We start from the raw sequence: 11,994 nt of genomic DNA on the forward strand, positions 1-11,994 counted from the left end.
TACTGAACAATGGCTTGAGAACATCTAGTTGATATGCACAATGTACCACTTCTTCATCACTCACTTCTGCACTCAACTCCTTTGTTTGCATTCTAGATAACAAAGTTCTCTCTAGTGGATTTTTCCTCACATGATTATCCAGTTTCTCCAACACAGGAGACTCAATTATTTCAGCTCGAAAACAATCCTTCTTGTCCACCTTGTGCTTTACTGCTTCATTTATGGAGAATGTGACTTTGTCATCAACTACTCTTAACATCAATTCACCTTGTTGTACATCTATCAATGCTCTTCTTGTGGCTAAAAATGGCCTTCCCAATATAATTTGGACTTTAGCATCTTCTTCTATGTCAAGGACCACAAAATCCACTAGAAAGATAAATTTATCAACCTTTACTAAGATGTCCTCCACTACTCCATAAGGATAAGCCACTGAACGATCTGCTAATTAGAGAGTTATCATAGTGGGCTTCATTTCTCCAATACCCAACCTTTTAAAAATGGATAAAGGCATCAACTTGATGCTTGCTCCAAGATCACACAATGCCTTGTTCACCACTATATTTCCAATCTCACATGGAATCACAAAGCTTCCTGGATCCTTCAACTTGGGACGTAACTTTTGTTTAATTATTGCACTACACTCCGCTATGAGAATTATGGCTTCATCTTCTTGAAGCTTCCTTTTCTTAGACAACAAGTCCTTCATAAATCTAGTATAGCTTGGCATTTTCTCCAATGCCTCCGCAAATGGGATATTAATGTGGAGCTTTTTAAAGACATCAAAAAATCTTGCAAATTGCTTCTCTTAATCTTTCTTCTTCAACCTTTGAGGGAATGGAATAGTAGGAACATATTCTCTCATTTTTCCTTTTTCACTCTCTTTTACAATCTCATCTCCTTGTGCATTTTTCTCACTACCCACATCACTTTTTTTCTCATTTTCTACCAACCTCCCACTCCTCAATTGAATTGCCTTACATTGCTCCTTTGGATTTGGAATGGTGTCACTAGGGAATGTTCCAAGAGATCTCTCCGAGATTTGTCGTGAAAGCTGACCAATTTGATTCTCCATCTTCCGGATTGAAGCTTCTTGATTCTTGAGATTAGTCCTTGTCTCATTCATGAAATTAGAAGTCTGCTCCACAAATGTTGAGGTTTGCATAGTTAATTTCTCCACAGCACTATCCAAAGTAGACATCTTGTTTCCTTGGTTACTAGATTGTGCTTGATATTGATAAGGAGGCCTTGGTTGATTGGATTCATTCGAACCACTCCAAGGTGTGTTTGGTGGGCTCCTCCAATTTGAAAAATTATTAGCAAACTGATTTTGTTGTTGACCCATTCCATTCACCTGCGCCTCTTGTTGAGTTACTTTACACTCACCATTTTGATGCATTCCTCCACAAAAATCACATAGAAGAGACGTTGTATTAACTGTATTTGCTTGCATATTACCCAACTTTTGCGTCAGCTCAGTAATTTTTTGTGTTAACAACTTGTTTTGGGCAAGGATAGCATCCAAGGTATTAACCTCCAAAACAAATTTTCTATTTTGCCAATCAAACTGCATATTCACTGTATTACTTGCTATTAAATCAATAGTCTCCAAAGCTTCCTCAGGTGTTTTCAAATTAAACGATCATCCACTTGCCGCATCCAGAATTGCCTTAAAAGATGGTGCAAGACCATTATAGAATATTTGGACTTGCAACCAATCTGGTAAAGCATGATGTGCACATTTCCTCAGTAGCTCCTTGTACCTTTCCCAAGCCTCGTACAACGATTCAGTTTCTTGTTGCACAAAAGTAGTGATTTCATTCCTCATTCTCGCTGACTTGGATGGAGCAAAGTATTTGGTTACAAATTTTGTAGCCATATCTTCCCATGTAGAAATACTGCCTTTAGGTTGTGTTTGAAGCCAACTTTTAGCTTTATCCCGTAATGAGAAAGGAAAAAGCCTCAAGCGGATTGCATCATCCGAAACTCCATTAATCTTCAAAATGTCACAAATGGCTAGAAAATTCTCCATATGAGAATTAGGATCCTCTGAACCAGCACCTCCAAATTGATTCTACTGGATGACTTGTAATAGTGCAAGCTTGATTTCAAAATTATTGGCTTGAATAGCAGGTCTCACGATGCTCCCTTGGTAATTATTTGTATTTGGCATCGAGTAGTCAAGTAGAGTCATCCTCATAGGTTGTTCCTCAGCCATTATTGATATGTGCTCTTTCTTATCAATTGATGGCCCTACTTTTCTCTCTTGCTTCTTCTTTCTTGCGATACTCCTATTGCATCTAGTAGTACGTTCAATTTCTGGGTCAAAAAGCAAGATTTTTTCTGCAATTGTACCTTGCATAAACAACTTAAAGACACAAGATTCTAACAAAAAAAATCATGTGAAAAAAAATTAACAACAAACAAGATAATTAAAATAGAGAAAACAAAAAATTGAAAACACAAACAATTTTAACTACCTAAAAATTAAAACTCAAATCTCAAGCAAATTAGATCACTAATATAAACAGAAAAATCAATCTCCGACAACGGCGCCAAAAACTTGATGAACGTTTGGCAAGTGAACCAATCGTTAACGTAGTAATAAAATATCGTCCTCTGGGATTGACTTGTTGAATACTCGATTGCTAATTTACTTAATTTTGAGCAAATGTGAATCAATAGAATTGCAAGCATAAAATTTATAACAAAAACTTTAATCAATAGAAGAATCGTTAGAGGATTGATTTCTTACTTTTTCCTATAGAATGCTACTCCTTTTCAATCGATGCAAGCAATGTAATCATCCACTTGAATTTATTGAGAGTTGTTTTACCCCTAATCCCTTAGTAGGTAAAATCTATTTATTGTATTCAAACCCCCAATTCCTTAGGTCAGTTTGCAAAAATTCAATAAAATCATGAAAAATCAATAATCATCTCTATTGCAAACTAATTAGATATGCCCAATTTCCCAATTGTGACATAATCTAACCTGTCTTGTTTATAATATCAAACATTGCCAAATTTTCCAATTATGAAATTGTTCATAAATAAGCGATAAAACCATAAACAGAGCACTGAGATGAAGGAAATTAAGAAAACATCAAATGTAAAGAGTAGAACCTATAATCCAAAGTCTTACATCAATCCTCCAACAAAAAGAAATTAGTTCTGCATAATGAAAAAAAAAAAAAAAAAACTCCAAACGGTAGCCAAAGCAACAGACGAAAAATAAAGAGGAAGAAGAAGACGTTTTTTTTTTTGTGAACGCCTTTTTTTTATCTTTTCCCCATGATCTCTCCTTTGCTGAGATGATTTTCTCTCTCCTCTAATCGTTCCCCCCTATCTCTCCTCTTTATATTTTCTTTTCCTTTTAAATCTTTGTCAGTCCACGTAATCTTTATGTTTTTCGCTAGAAAATCCACAAGTTGTGGAAAAATTCACAGGCCACCTATGGAACATGTTGTTTTGCGCATGATCTTCTGAAGCAAACTCCCTAAGTCGTGGAAAAACCCACTAGGAACCTGTGGAACTGTTTTGCATCCTCCAATTCGCTACAAAAAACCACAGGTCGTGGAAAAATCCACGAGGCACCTCTGGAACAAATTGTTTTGAAACTCGCATAGTTGAAGCCAAATCCACAAGTCGTGGAAGACTCCACGAGGCACTTGTGGAACATGATGTTTTGTGTCTAACTTACTCCCTTCAGACCTATTTACACAAACAACGCACCAATCCAAATGTATGATCCGAAACTAGATAATGCATGATAAAATGAGTCCAATAATGAACAAATGAATAAAAATGCCCTAAACTAATGCATGAATATACCTATATATTATATGCTCATCATTTAGTAGCTTGGTCCAAGTTCCATTTAACTCTTCAACTCCCTTGTCACGTGTGCCCAACTGTAGTCTATAACCAATTTTGCCAATCTTCTTTTAACTCCCTTGACTGCTAGGTGTTCCCCAATTCTATTCACGGGAACGAAGGTACTTGTTGTAATGCATGAAAGAAATGAAACTTCATAAAAAGCAAAGCTAACAACTAGAACGTATCTATATCAATGAATATATGTAAGAAATGTAAATAGAATTAGCCAAATGAAGTGGATGCAACCTCTATATCAAAACCAAACAGAATGCAATATGTATACTAAGCTTATGCAATGAAAACACTAAGAATGAATCACCTAAATTTTTGATAGCAAAAGAAATGAACTGTTAGCTGACTAAAATTGAATGTAGTAAAAGAAACCATGATTTTTACATTGAGTTTTCTCCTTTTTCTTTTTGGTTTGCATTTTGGTTTGGTCCTCCTTGAGTTCCTTAGGTGTGAGAGGTAATAGTGTGATCTTTTTGCCTTGAAACAAGAAGGTAAACTTATTGGAATAGTGATTGATGTCGTACCTAACCAAATAAAATTGTTTAAATGCAGTACTTGAAGTTCTTCCAAGGTCGTCTCCAAGAGACCATTATTTCCTATGAAAAGTTTCACATAATTGGGAGGGGTGGCAAATCCAACAAAACAGCCTGAGCAAGCAATAAAATAGTGAACAAAATGTGTTGACTCATTGATTCAAATACAATTCCATTTTTCATAGGAAACAAAATCAATGCCCTGATTTACTCTTATTCCACCCAAATATAAACAACTAAGTGAAGTTTAAATCGAGTTTCATTATGTGATTAAGCAAAGCACACATTACTTAATCAACCCCATTGATTAAGCATTTGTGAGAACATTAAAACACAACAACCTACAAAAATTAAGCATGAACAGATGTTGTTTTAAATGCAAGAACACAACTTGAATATTAAGCATGCCCAAATTTCGTGATAATTCACTAAGCACAAATGAAGAGCAGCAGAAACACACAACAAAAATGGCTAAATAGAACCTCAAAGATTCATTTGCATTCTGCTTAGGAAATCAACTAAAAGGTCAGCCCTCCATGGAAATAAAGTTGCAACAGAATAGCAAAACGAAATACATCATTCAATGGAACAAAAAAGAAGAAAATGTGAACCAATGAAAGAAGATAAGCTGAAAATGTGAACGTGAAGAAAGAAAACCAAAAACTTTAGCTTTCTTTGTTTAGTGTTTTTCTTGCTTGTCATTAGGATCTTAGTTTTTTCATTTGAAGTTTCTTTTTCTTGCATCTCTTAGTGTGGTTGGCGTGACGTGAATCCATTTGTGCTTGCTAGTCTCTTAAGGTTTTATGACCTAGAGTTTACACTCTTGTAGAAGAGCTCGAGTGCTAGCCTAACCTTGTTGCTTTGTCTGAGAGAACCAAACACTTTTGGGCAAATAATTTTTGTTAATTTGGCCTCGAATTTTAGCTTATTTAACTTGTTTTATATTCTCTTGTCTCAGTTTGAGCTTGTGTTTGTAGGGAAAGATAAATTTAAAGGACATTGAAGAGATGTCACTAATGAATTACACACCTAACCAAGGGGAAGCCTTGATTGAGCACCATAATAATCAATAGAGTTTGGTGAGACTAAAGAGCAAATGAAGGTATCTAGGACGGGAAGCATCAAGGAAATCCTAAAGGCCAAGAATGAAAGTGAAAAGCAACTAAGAGAAACCATCCATAGATTTGAGAGGCTTGAGATTCAAAGATAAGAAAGACACATTAGGAGGAGAAGAAGCCCCTCATCCGAGAAGTACCATAGTAGAGGGTGAAGGAGGAATTATCAAGGAAGAGATAAGAGGTGCAACTTAACACCAAGGAGGCCACCACCATTGATCAAAACCCTTAAGTTGCAAGGAGACAACGATCCTGACATTTACTTAAAGTGTGGTAAAAAAAAAGTAGACCAAATTTTCAATGTACATCAAGTAAGGGATCAAGAACAAGCAGACTTAATAGTGGTATAATTTGAGGGATATGCCATGACTTGGTGGCATCAAAGGTTTAATGGGGCTAGATTTGTACCCTTTTACTATAGCAGGGAGACTTTTTTTTAAGCTCCAAAGGTTTCAATAAGGGTCAATGTGTGTGAATGATTGCTCCAAATTGATGAAGTCTTTACTCCTCAAAGTGGACTTAAAATTTGAAAGTGAAGAGGAAAAGGTAGCTAGGTTTTTATGTGGGCTTAAGAGGAAAATTCAAGATGTGGTAGAATTGTATGAATACTCTCTTGAGAAGGTTTTACACTTGACTTTCAAAGTTGAAACTCAATTGAAAAAGAAAAATGAGACCAAGAGTAGTAGCTCATACTATGACTACTACAATAGTAGTTGGAAAGGAAAGGAAAAGAAACATAATAAGAATCCTTCCAAGTAATCCCAAGACCCACTTACCAACTAGGACCAACTTGCCTATAACTTCTCAAAAAACTCATAATTCTTTTGAAGGTTCAGGGTCAAGTTCTATAAAATGTTTTGAATGTTTGGGATATGGACATATAGCTTCAAATTCTCCTACCAAGAGAACCATGACCATGAACACTAAAGAAGAAGTAGAGAGTGAACATTCTTGTCGCCTTTGCCCTAAGAAGTCTTCCTCCCACACTTCTTCTTCTTCCTCTTCAAGTGAGGATGAGATAAAATTAAGTGAAGAAGACTTGTTAGTGATAAGGCTCATGCTAGGACAAGTGATGGAAACTCACTTCACGCAAGTTGAAGGAGAATCCATGGACATGATGAACGAGTTACAAAAGCACATAAAGATGAAAAAAATGGTGCTTTGAGAATGGTATGGGTGTGTGTCTTGAATGAGGTTAGGCCAATCATCAAGGAAAATGTCTAAGTGAAGTCAAGAAGAGAGACTATCCTAGTGAACTTAGAATGGGATATCTACAAATTTGACAGAATATTTGTATATTATTTCCAAGTTGAATTTACATTGCTTGAGCACTCATATTTATAGAATTTTATGAGTGAACCCAAGTTTGAAAAGGATTCAAAGAACCTTGAAACTAACAAGCTCTAGAACATTTAAGAATGACAAATGAGTTGTCAAGTTCATGCACTAAGTTAAGTACCTAATGCATGTACCTTTCAAAGTTCTTTGGCCTCCAAGAAAAATCGTAAGGGTTACTTGAGGCCCAAGCAAGCCCAAAGAACACCTAAATTTGCTTGGTCAGTCAAAAGTTAGCTTGTAAAGCCAAAATTGCACATTTGTAGGGTGCTGCACAAATTAATTGATTAGGTTATTTACATAATCAATTAAATTGAGTTTTCACACTAAAATTGGCCAAAATACAAGGCCTAAAGGAAATATAAGCTTGGCCAAGATACAAGGCCTAAAGGAAAGAGTTATTTACATATTTTTACAAAGCTAAAAGAAGGGAAAAATAAGGTTAATAAGATATTCTACATAAGAGTAAAGTTCTTTGAAGTCCTTCTTCTTCCATTCTCCCAACCACGGATCATGTTGCATTTTCCTCGAGTCCTCTCAAAGAGAAAACATTTTCCATACAAGGTGTTTTATCAATAACAAGTTAGACTCCATCATAGTAGATGGAAGAAGTTGTGTGAATGTGGTTAGCACAAGGGTTGTGGTTAGCACAAGTTATTTTTAGGTTTTATTGTGAAACATTTTTGGGCTTGGACATCAATTCTTGGACTGAAAAGAGTTTTTCCATGTTAGTTGTGCCATGTGTGCTACTTTTCCATGTCGACATTAGTGTTAGGACTAGATTCCACGTCAACTGCCATAAGGATTAGTTTGAATCTTTTTTTTCTGTCTTGTAATTGTGGACCAGACTTGGTTCCATTACGGTTTTAGCTGCTAAATGATGTGACCACGTGAGGGGTTAACTTTCCAAACTATACATTTTTCAAATTATTCATTCTGCACTTTTGTTTTTGAAGAGACAACACCTAACTAGGGGGTTTTCGTAATCATTTGACAACACTATCAAGAAGACTACCACAAACAATGCTACGAATGAAGACTCTATGGAAAGTATTTTGAACATGCACTTACAGAGACCAATCAATCATGCATATTCCAAAGAAGACTAGGTCCAAAATAATGATGGAACTAAATTGCCATACAATCAAACACTCAAGTCATGCAAGCTAGAATCATAGTACTCCAGATTTTTTTTTCATTTTTTAGTTCAAGAAAAAGTAAATGATTTGTTGGTATCGCGCAGCGGAAGGTTTAAGCGTTTGGACAAAAACCAAGAGGGGGGTGAATTGGTTTTAGGTAATAAAATGAATAATTTAAAATTTTTCAGAAATTTATCAATTAAATCAAATATTAATTTCTTTAAACACAATAATAGATGAAATAAAGAGATAGAGAAGAAGATTGAACACAAGTATTTATACTGGTTCGGATCAAAAGACCCCACGTCCAGTTGTTAATCTCTCAAAAACGAGATTAACTAAATCACTAACAAATAACAGATTTGCAATAAGATAGTAAAAGAGTAAGGAAAGAAAACACCTCTCTTGAACACACAAGAGATTAACACCTTTCTCTGAATCACACAGAGAACCTTGACCTTAGCTTTCCTAGCAACAGCAGTAGCACTCAATCTCCTAGAACACCTCTCAGGAAAAGTTATCGCTCTACCCATACTAGGTTTTTCAAAGCTTCTTTTGAGAACACTCAGAGAAGTCTCTTGCAGTCACAACACTAACACTCTAGCTTCTCAAAAAGGTTAATGCGAAGTAACACTGAGGTTCCTTAAATAGGAGTTCCAAAAATTAGGTCAAAAAGCTAAATAGTCACGCCCAACTGACTAGGAATTCCAGTGTGGTTTATGAAAGACAAATTTTTGAACAGATAATCGATTATCAGAGGTGATAATCGATTATTCAAGTGCTTTCTTTGAAAAAATTGGTTCAGTTCAGGATAATCGATTATCCTAAGTGATAATCGATTATCACTTTGATTTTTCGAGAAATACCATAATTTTCTTGTACAATATTGATTCTAACTAATCTAAATACACTTTACAAGATATCTTTAAGCACAACAATACATATTCTTCATATTGACTTCCAGATGGCTTTCAGGCTTCTTTTATCATCATCAAAATCTTGCTTCGGCATTTAGACTTGTATTGCTTTTGCCAGCAATCTCCCCCTTTTTGATGATGATCAAAACAATATGTTTAAAGTATTTGCAATCAAAATATCTTACAAGTAGATTTGTTAGTACCACTGTTTGGTTTAAACTTTTAAACTTTTTCTCCCCCTGTTTTGATCATATGAAAAAAGTTTTAATAGAGAAGCTCCCCCTCAATTAGACAACTAAGAATAACAATAAAAATAGACTTTTATTAAGAAATAATAAAATTGGAAAATAAATTACAATAGCAAATAAAAGATAACTATGATGTAGACCTTTAAAAGTCTTGACTCATGTCATCACCTTCATCATATTTATCAAACTTATGTTCTAAATTATAAATCCTAGAATCTAGTCCTCTAATTAAGCCAGTGACTTCTTCATGTCGGTGAGTGGAGAGAAGAAAGAATTCTTCAAGTCTCTGGTTTAGGTTTAAAATGTGATCCTCTAAACAAGAGGATGAGCCACCAACACCACTTGATGATCCAATATTTGTGTCAACAGGAGGAATAAGAGCAGTGGGAGGATTCTCTTCTTCTTCATTGTCAGAGGAAGGCATATCATCCTTGTGAATGTAGGTATTCCCAAAAGGAATAAATTTCATCTGCTTCAAGGAGTTTTCTGTAATTTTGTTTGCCTCAGTGGTCTTATGAGATTGTTCATCAGAGACATTTACCCCTTTTGTACTCACAAATATGAGAGATGAGCAAGGAATACGGGAGTGGATATTGAGGCAATCTCTTGGCTTTGAGCATGGTGTCAAGAATGATGTTAGGCCAATGGATAGGAATGTGGTTGAGCATGGCATAGATGATCATAAGATCCGCTTCACTGCACTGTGCGTGATTTGTACCACGTGGACATAAAATCCAAACAATGAGATAGTGAAGTAGACGCTCATCGATTTTGAGAGGTCCGGCTAGCAATTGGCGGCCTATTTCTTGACCCTAGCGTCGCATAAAGGATCTATAAGAGAATATTCGGTTGAACCCTTCAATGCCAGCAGTGAGGATTGGAGATGTGCCATCATGAATGGGAAATTGAGCAACATTTTCCCAAATATCATCATCCAGAATAATATCAACACCTTTTACCTTTGTAAAACCTACTCCATCTCTGAATTTGTAATTGAAATAGAACGATCGTACCAAATCGGGGTAGTAGGTGCCATCCATCTTTGTGAAGAATTTGACCCCTTGTTCAGTAAGAAAATTAGGAATTGTGAAATGGCGATTGACAAACCATTGAGACTGGATGAATTTCGGAGTGATGAGGGGCTTGTCTTTCCACAATGTGATGAATTTAGATCTTCTGTCTTCATCTGAAATCCATCCTTCAATGGAGGTAGTCCTAGGTGCAGTTGAGTGTTGAGAGGCATGAGATGCAGTCCTTCTGTGGGTAGGAATCTTCCGACGAGAGGGTTCAGCCATGGTTGAGGTAAAGGAGAGGGAAGCTTTGAGAGTTTTTTGAGAAAATGAGAGGTTCTTAAGTGTTGAGAGTGAGAAAAGAGTATTCTGGCGACCAAAGTGGCTGATATATATAGAGAAGGGTCTCCAACGACCATATACACGTGATTTAATGCAAATCTAGCCGTTGCAACGACTAGTTTTTGAATTTATTTGGTCCAACGACGTGTAATAATCGATTATCAGAAGGTGATAATCGATTATTGGTTCATGAACTAGGCAAAATATGAATCCTAAGTGATAATCGATTATTCCAGTGAGTTTTTGATTTTCGGCTCAGATTTGAGGATAATCGATTATTGCCCCAAATAATCGATTATTACAAAACGTTTTTGAATTTTAAGGTTGAGAATTTAAGGATAATCGATTATTGCCCCCAAATAATCGATTATTCCAGAATTTTTTGGGATTTTTTAAGAGTGGCTGATAATCGATTATTGATACTGATAATCGATTATTGACGCTATTCTTCAGATTTTTAAGGAAATTGAGTTTTTGGCAATTTTAAGAGATCTCTAATATGCCTAAGTCTCTTCTTAGTTCATAAAATATATCTTTAGCTAAAGGTTTGGTAAAGATATAAGCTAATTGATGCTTTGTATCTACATATTCTATCTCACAATTCCCTTTATTTATGTGATCTCTTAAGAAATGATGCCTTATTTCAATGTGCTTTGTCCTAGAGTGCATTATGGGATTTTTGGTTAAGTTAATAGCACTGGTATTATCACATTTCAGAGGTATATGGTTTAGAAAGATATTATAATCTTCTAATTGTTGTTTCATCCAATGAATTTGAGACAGTTTCCAGCTGCTATGTATTCAGCCTCTGTAGTTGACAAAGCTACACAAGCTTGTTTCTTAGAGTTCCAAGAGACTAATGAACTTCCTAAGAGGTGACAAGTACCACTGGTACTTTTTCTATCTATTTTACAACCACCATAATCAGCATCTGAATAGCCTATCCAATTAGGAGATGCTCCTGAAGGGTACCAAAGTCCAAAACATGTAGTTCCTTTTAAGTATTTTAAAATTCTTTTTACTGCAGTAAGATGTGATTCTTTTGGATTGGCTTGAAAACGAGCACACACACATACAAATTGCATAATATCAGGCCTACTTGCAGGAAGATACAATAAAGAACCTATCATGCCTCTAAACATAGTTTGATTTACCTCTATTCCTGATTCATCTGATGAAGGATTGACCCCAACCAAGGATGGAGGCACATGCTTAAGAAGACTAAGCATGTTTAGAAAGGAAGTTCATTAATCCTTCATCCCTTTCATTTGTCTTTGTTATTTTTGATTCCCAAAGTTGACTTAGTTTAATAAACCTTAGTTGACTTGTTGACCTTTTACTAGGTTTGACTTGTTGACTATAGCTGACTTGACTTAAGCCAACATGCTAATCTATGTTTATTTTCTTTGTAGGTTAATTAGGAATAAGAAAGCAATGCTAGGTGGCGCATGGTGATTGGGGAGCA

At 35.6% G+C, this 11,994-nt stretch overlaps 1 protein-coding gene and 1 non-coding gene across 2 annotated transcripts; one reads left to right on the top strand and one right to left on the bottom strand.

Moving 5' to 3' along the window:
- Nucleotides 1-808: 808 nt before the first annotated feature.
- LOC114184559 lies at nucleotides 809-10,472 on the bottom strand. The gene is made up of 3 exons (XM_028071865.1): nucleotides 10,191-10,472; nucleotides 1,655-1,996; nucleotides 809-1,567 (listed from the first exon to the last, which is right to left on the bottom strand). Exons 1-3 carry the CDS (start codon nucleotides 10,470-10,472, stop codon nucleotides 809-811), a joined length of 1,383 nt encoding a protein of 460 aa, XP_027927666.1.
- LOC114186421 lies at nucleotides 1,725-1,831 on the top strand. Its single transcript, XR_003605078.1, has one exon. It is a non-coding gene; the product is annotated as a small nucleolar RNA R71 (small nucleolar RNA).
- Nucleotides 10,473-11,994: the final 1,522 nt, after the last annotated feature.

Source organism: Vigna unguiculata, chromosome 5, assembly GCF_004118075.2.
Source record: "Vigna unguiculata cultivar IT97K-499-35 chromosome 5, ASM411807v1, whole genome shotgun sequence".
NCBI lineage: Eukaryota > Viridiplantae > Streptophyta > Magnoliopsida > Fabales > Fabaceae > Vigna > Vigna unguiculata.

What these genes read in the sequence shown, in the direction of transcription:
- LOC114184559 (XM_028071865.1), bottom strand. Translation starts at nt 10,472, where the DNA reads ATGGCTGAACCCTCTCGTCGGAAGATTCCTACCCACAGAAGGACTGCA. An exon ending in GCACCTACTACCCCGATTTG is followed by an intron (nt 1,997 to 10,190) that starts GTACGATCGTTC and finishes GACATTTTGAAG; the next exon opens with ATTAATGGAGTTTCGGATGA. An exon ending in TTAAGGCAATTCTGGATGCG is followed by an intron (nt 1,568 to 1,654) that starts GCAAGTGGATGA and finishes GTGAATATGCAG; the next exon opens with TTTGATTGGCAAAATAGAAA.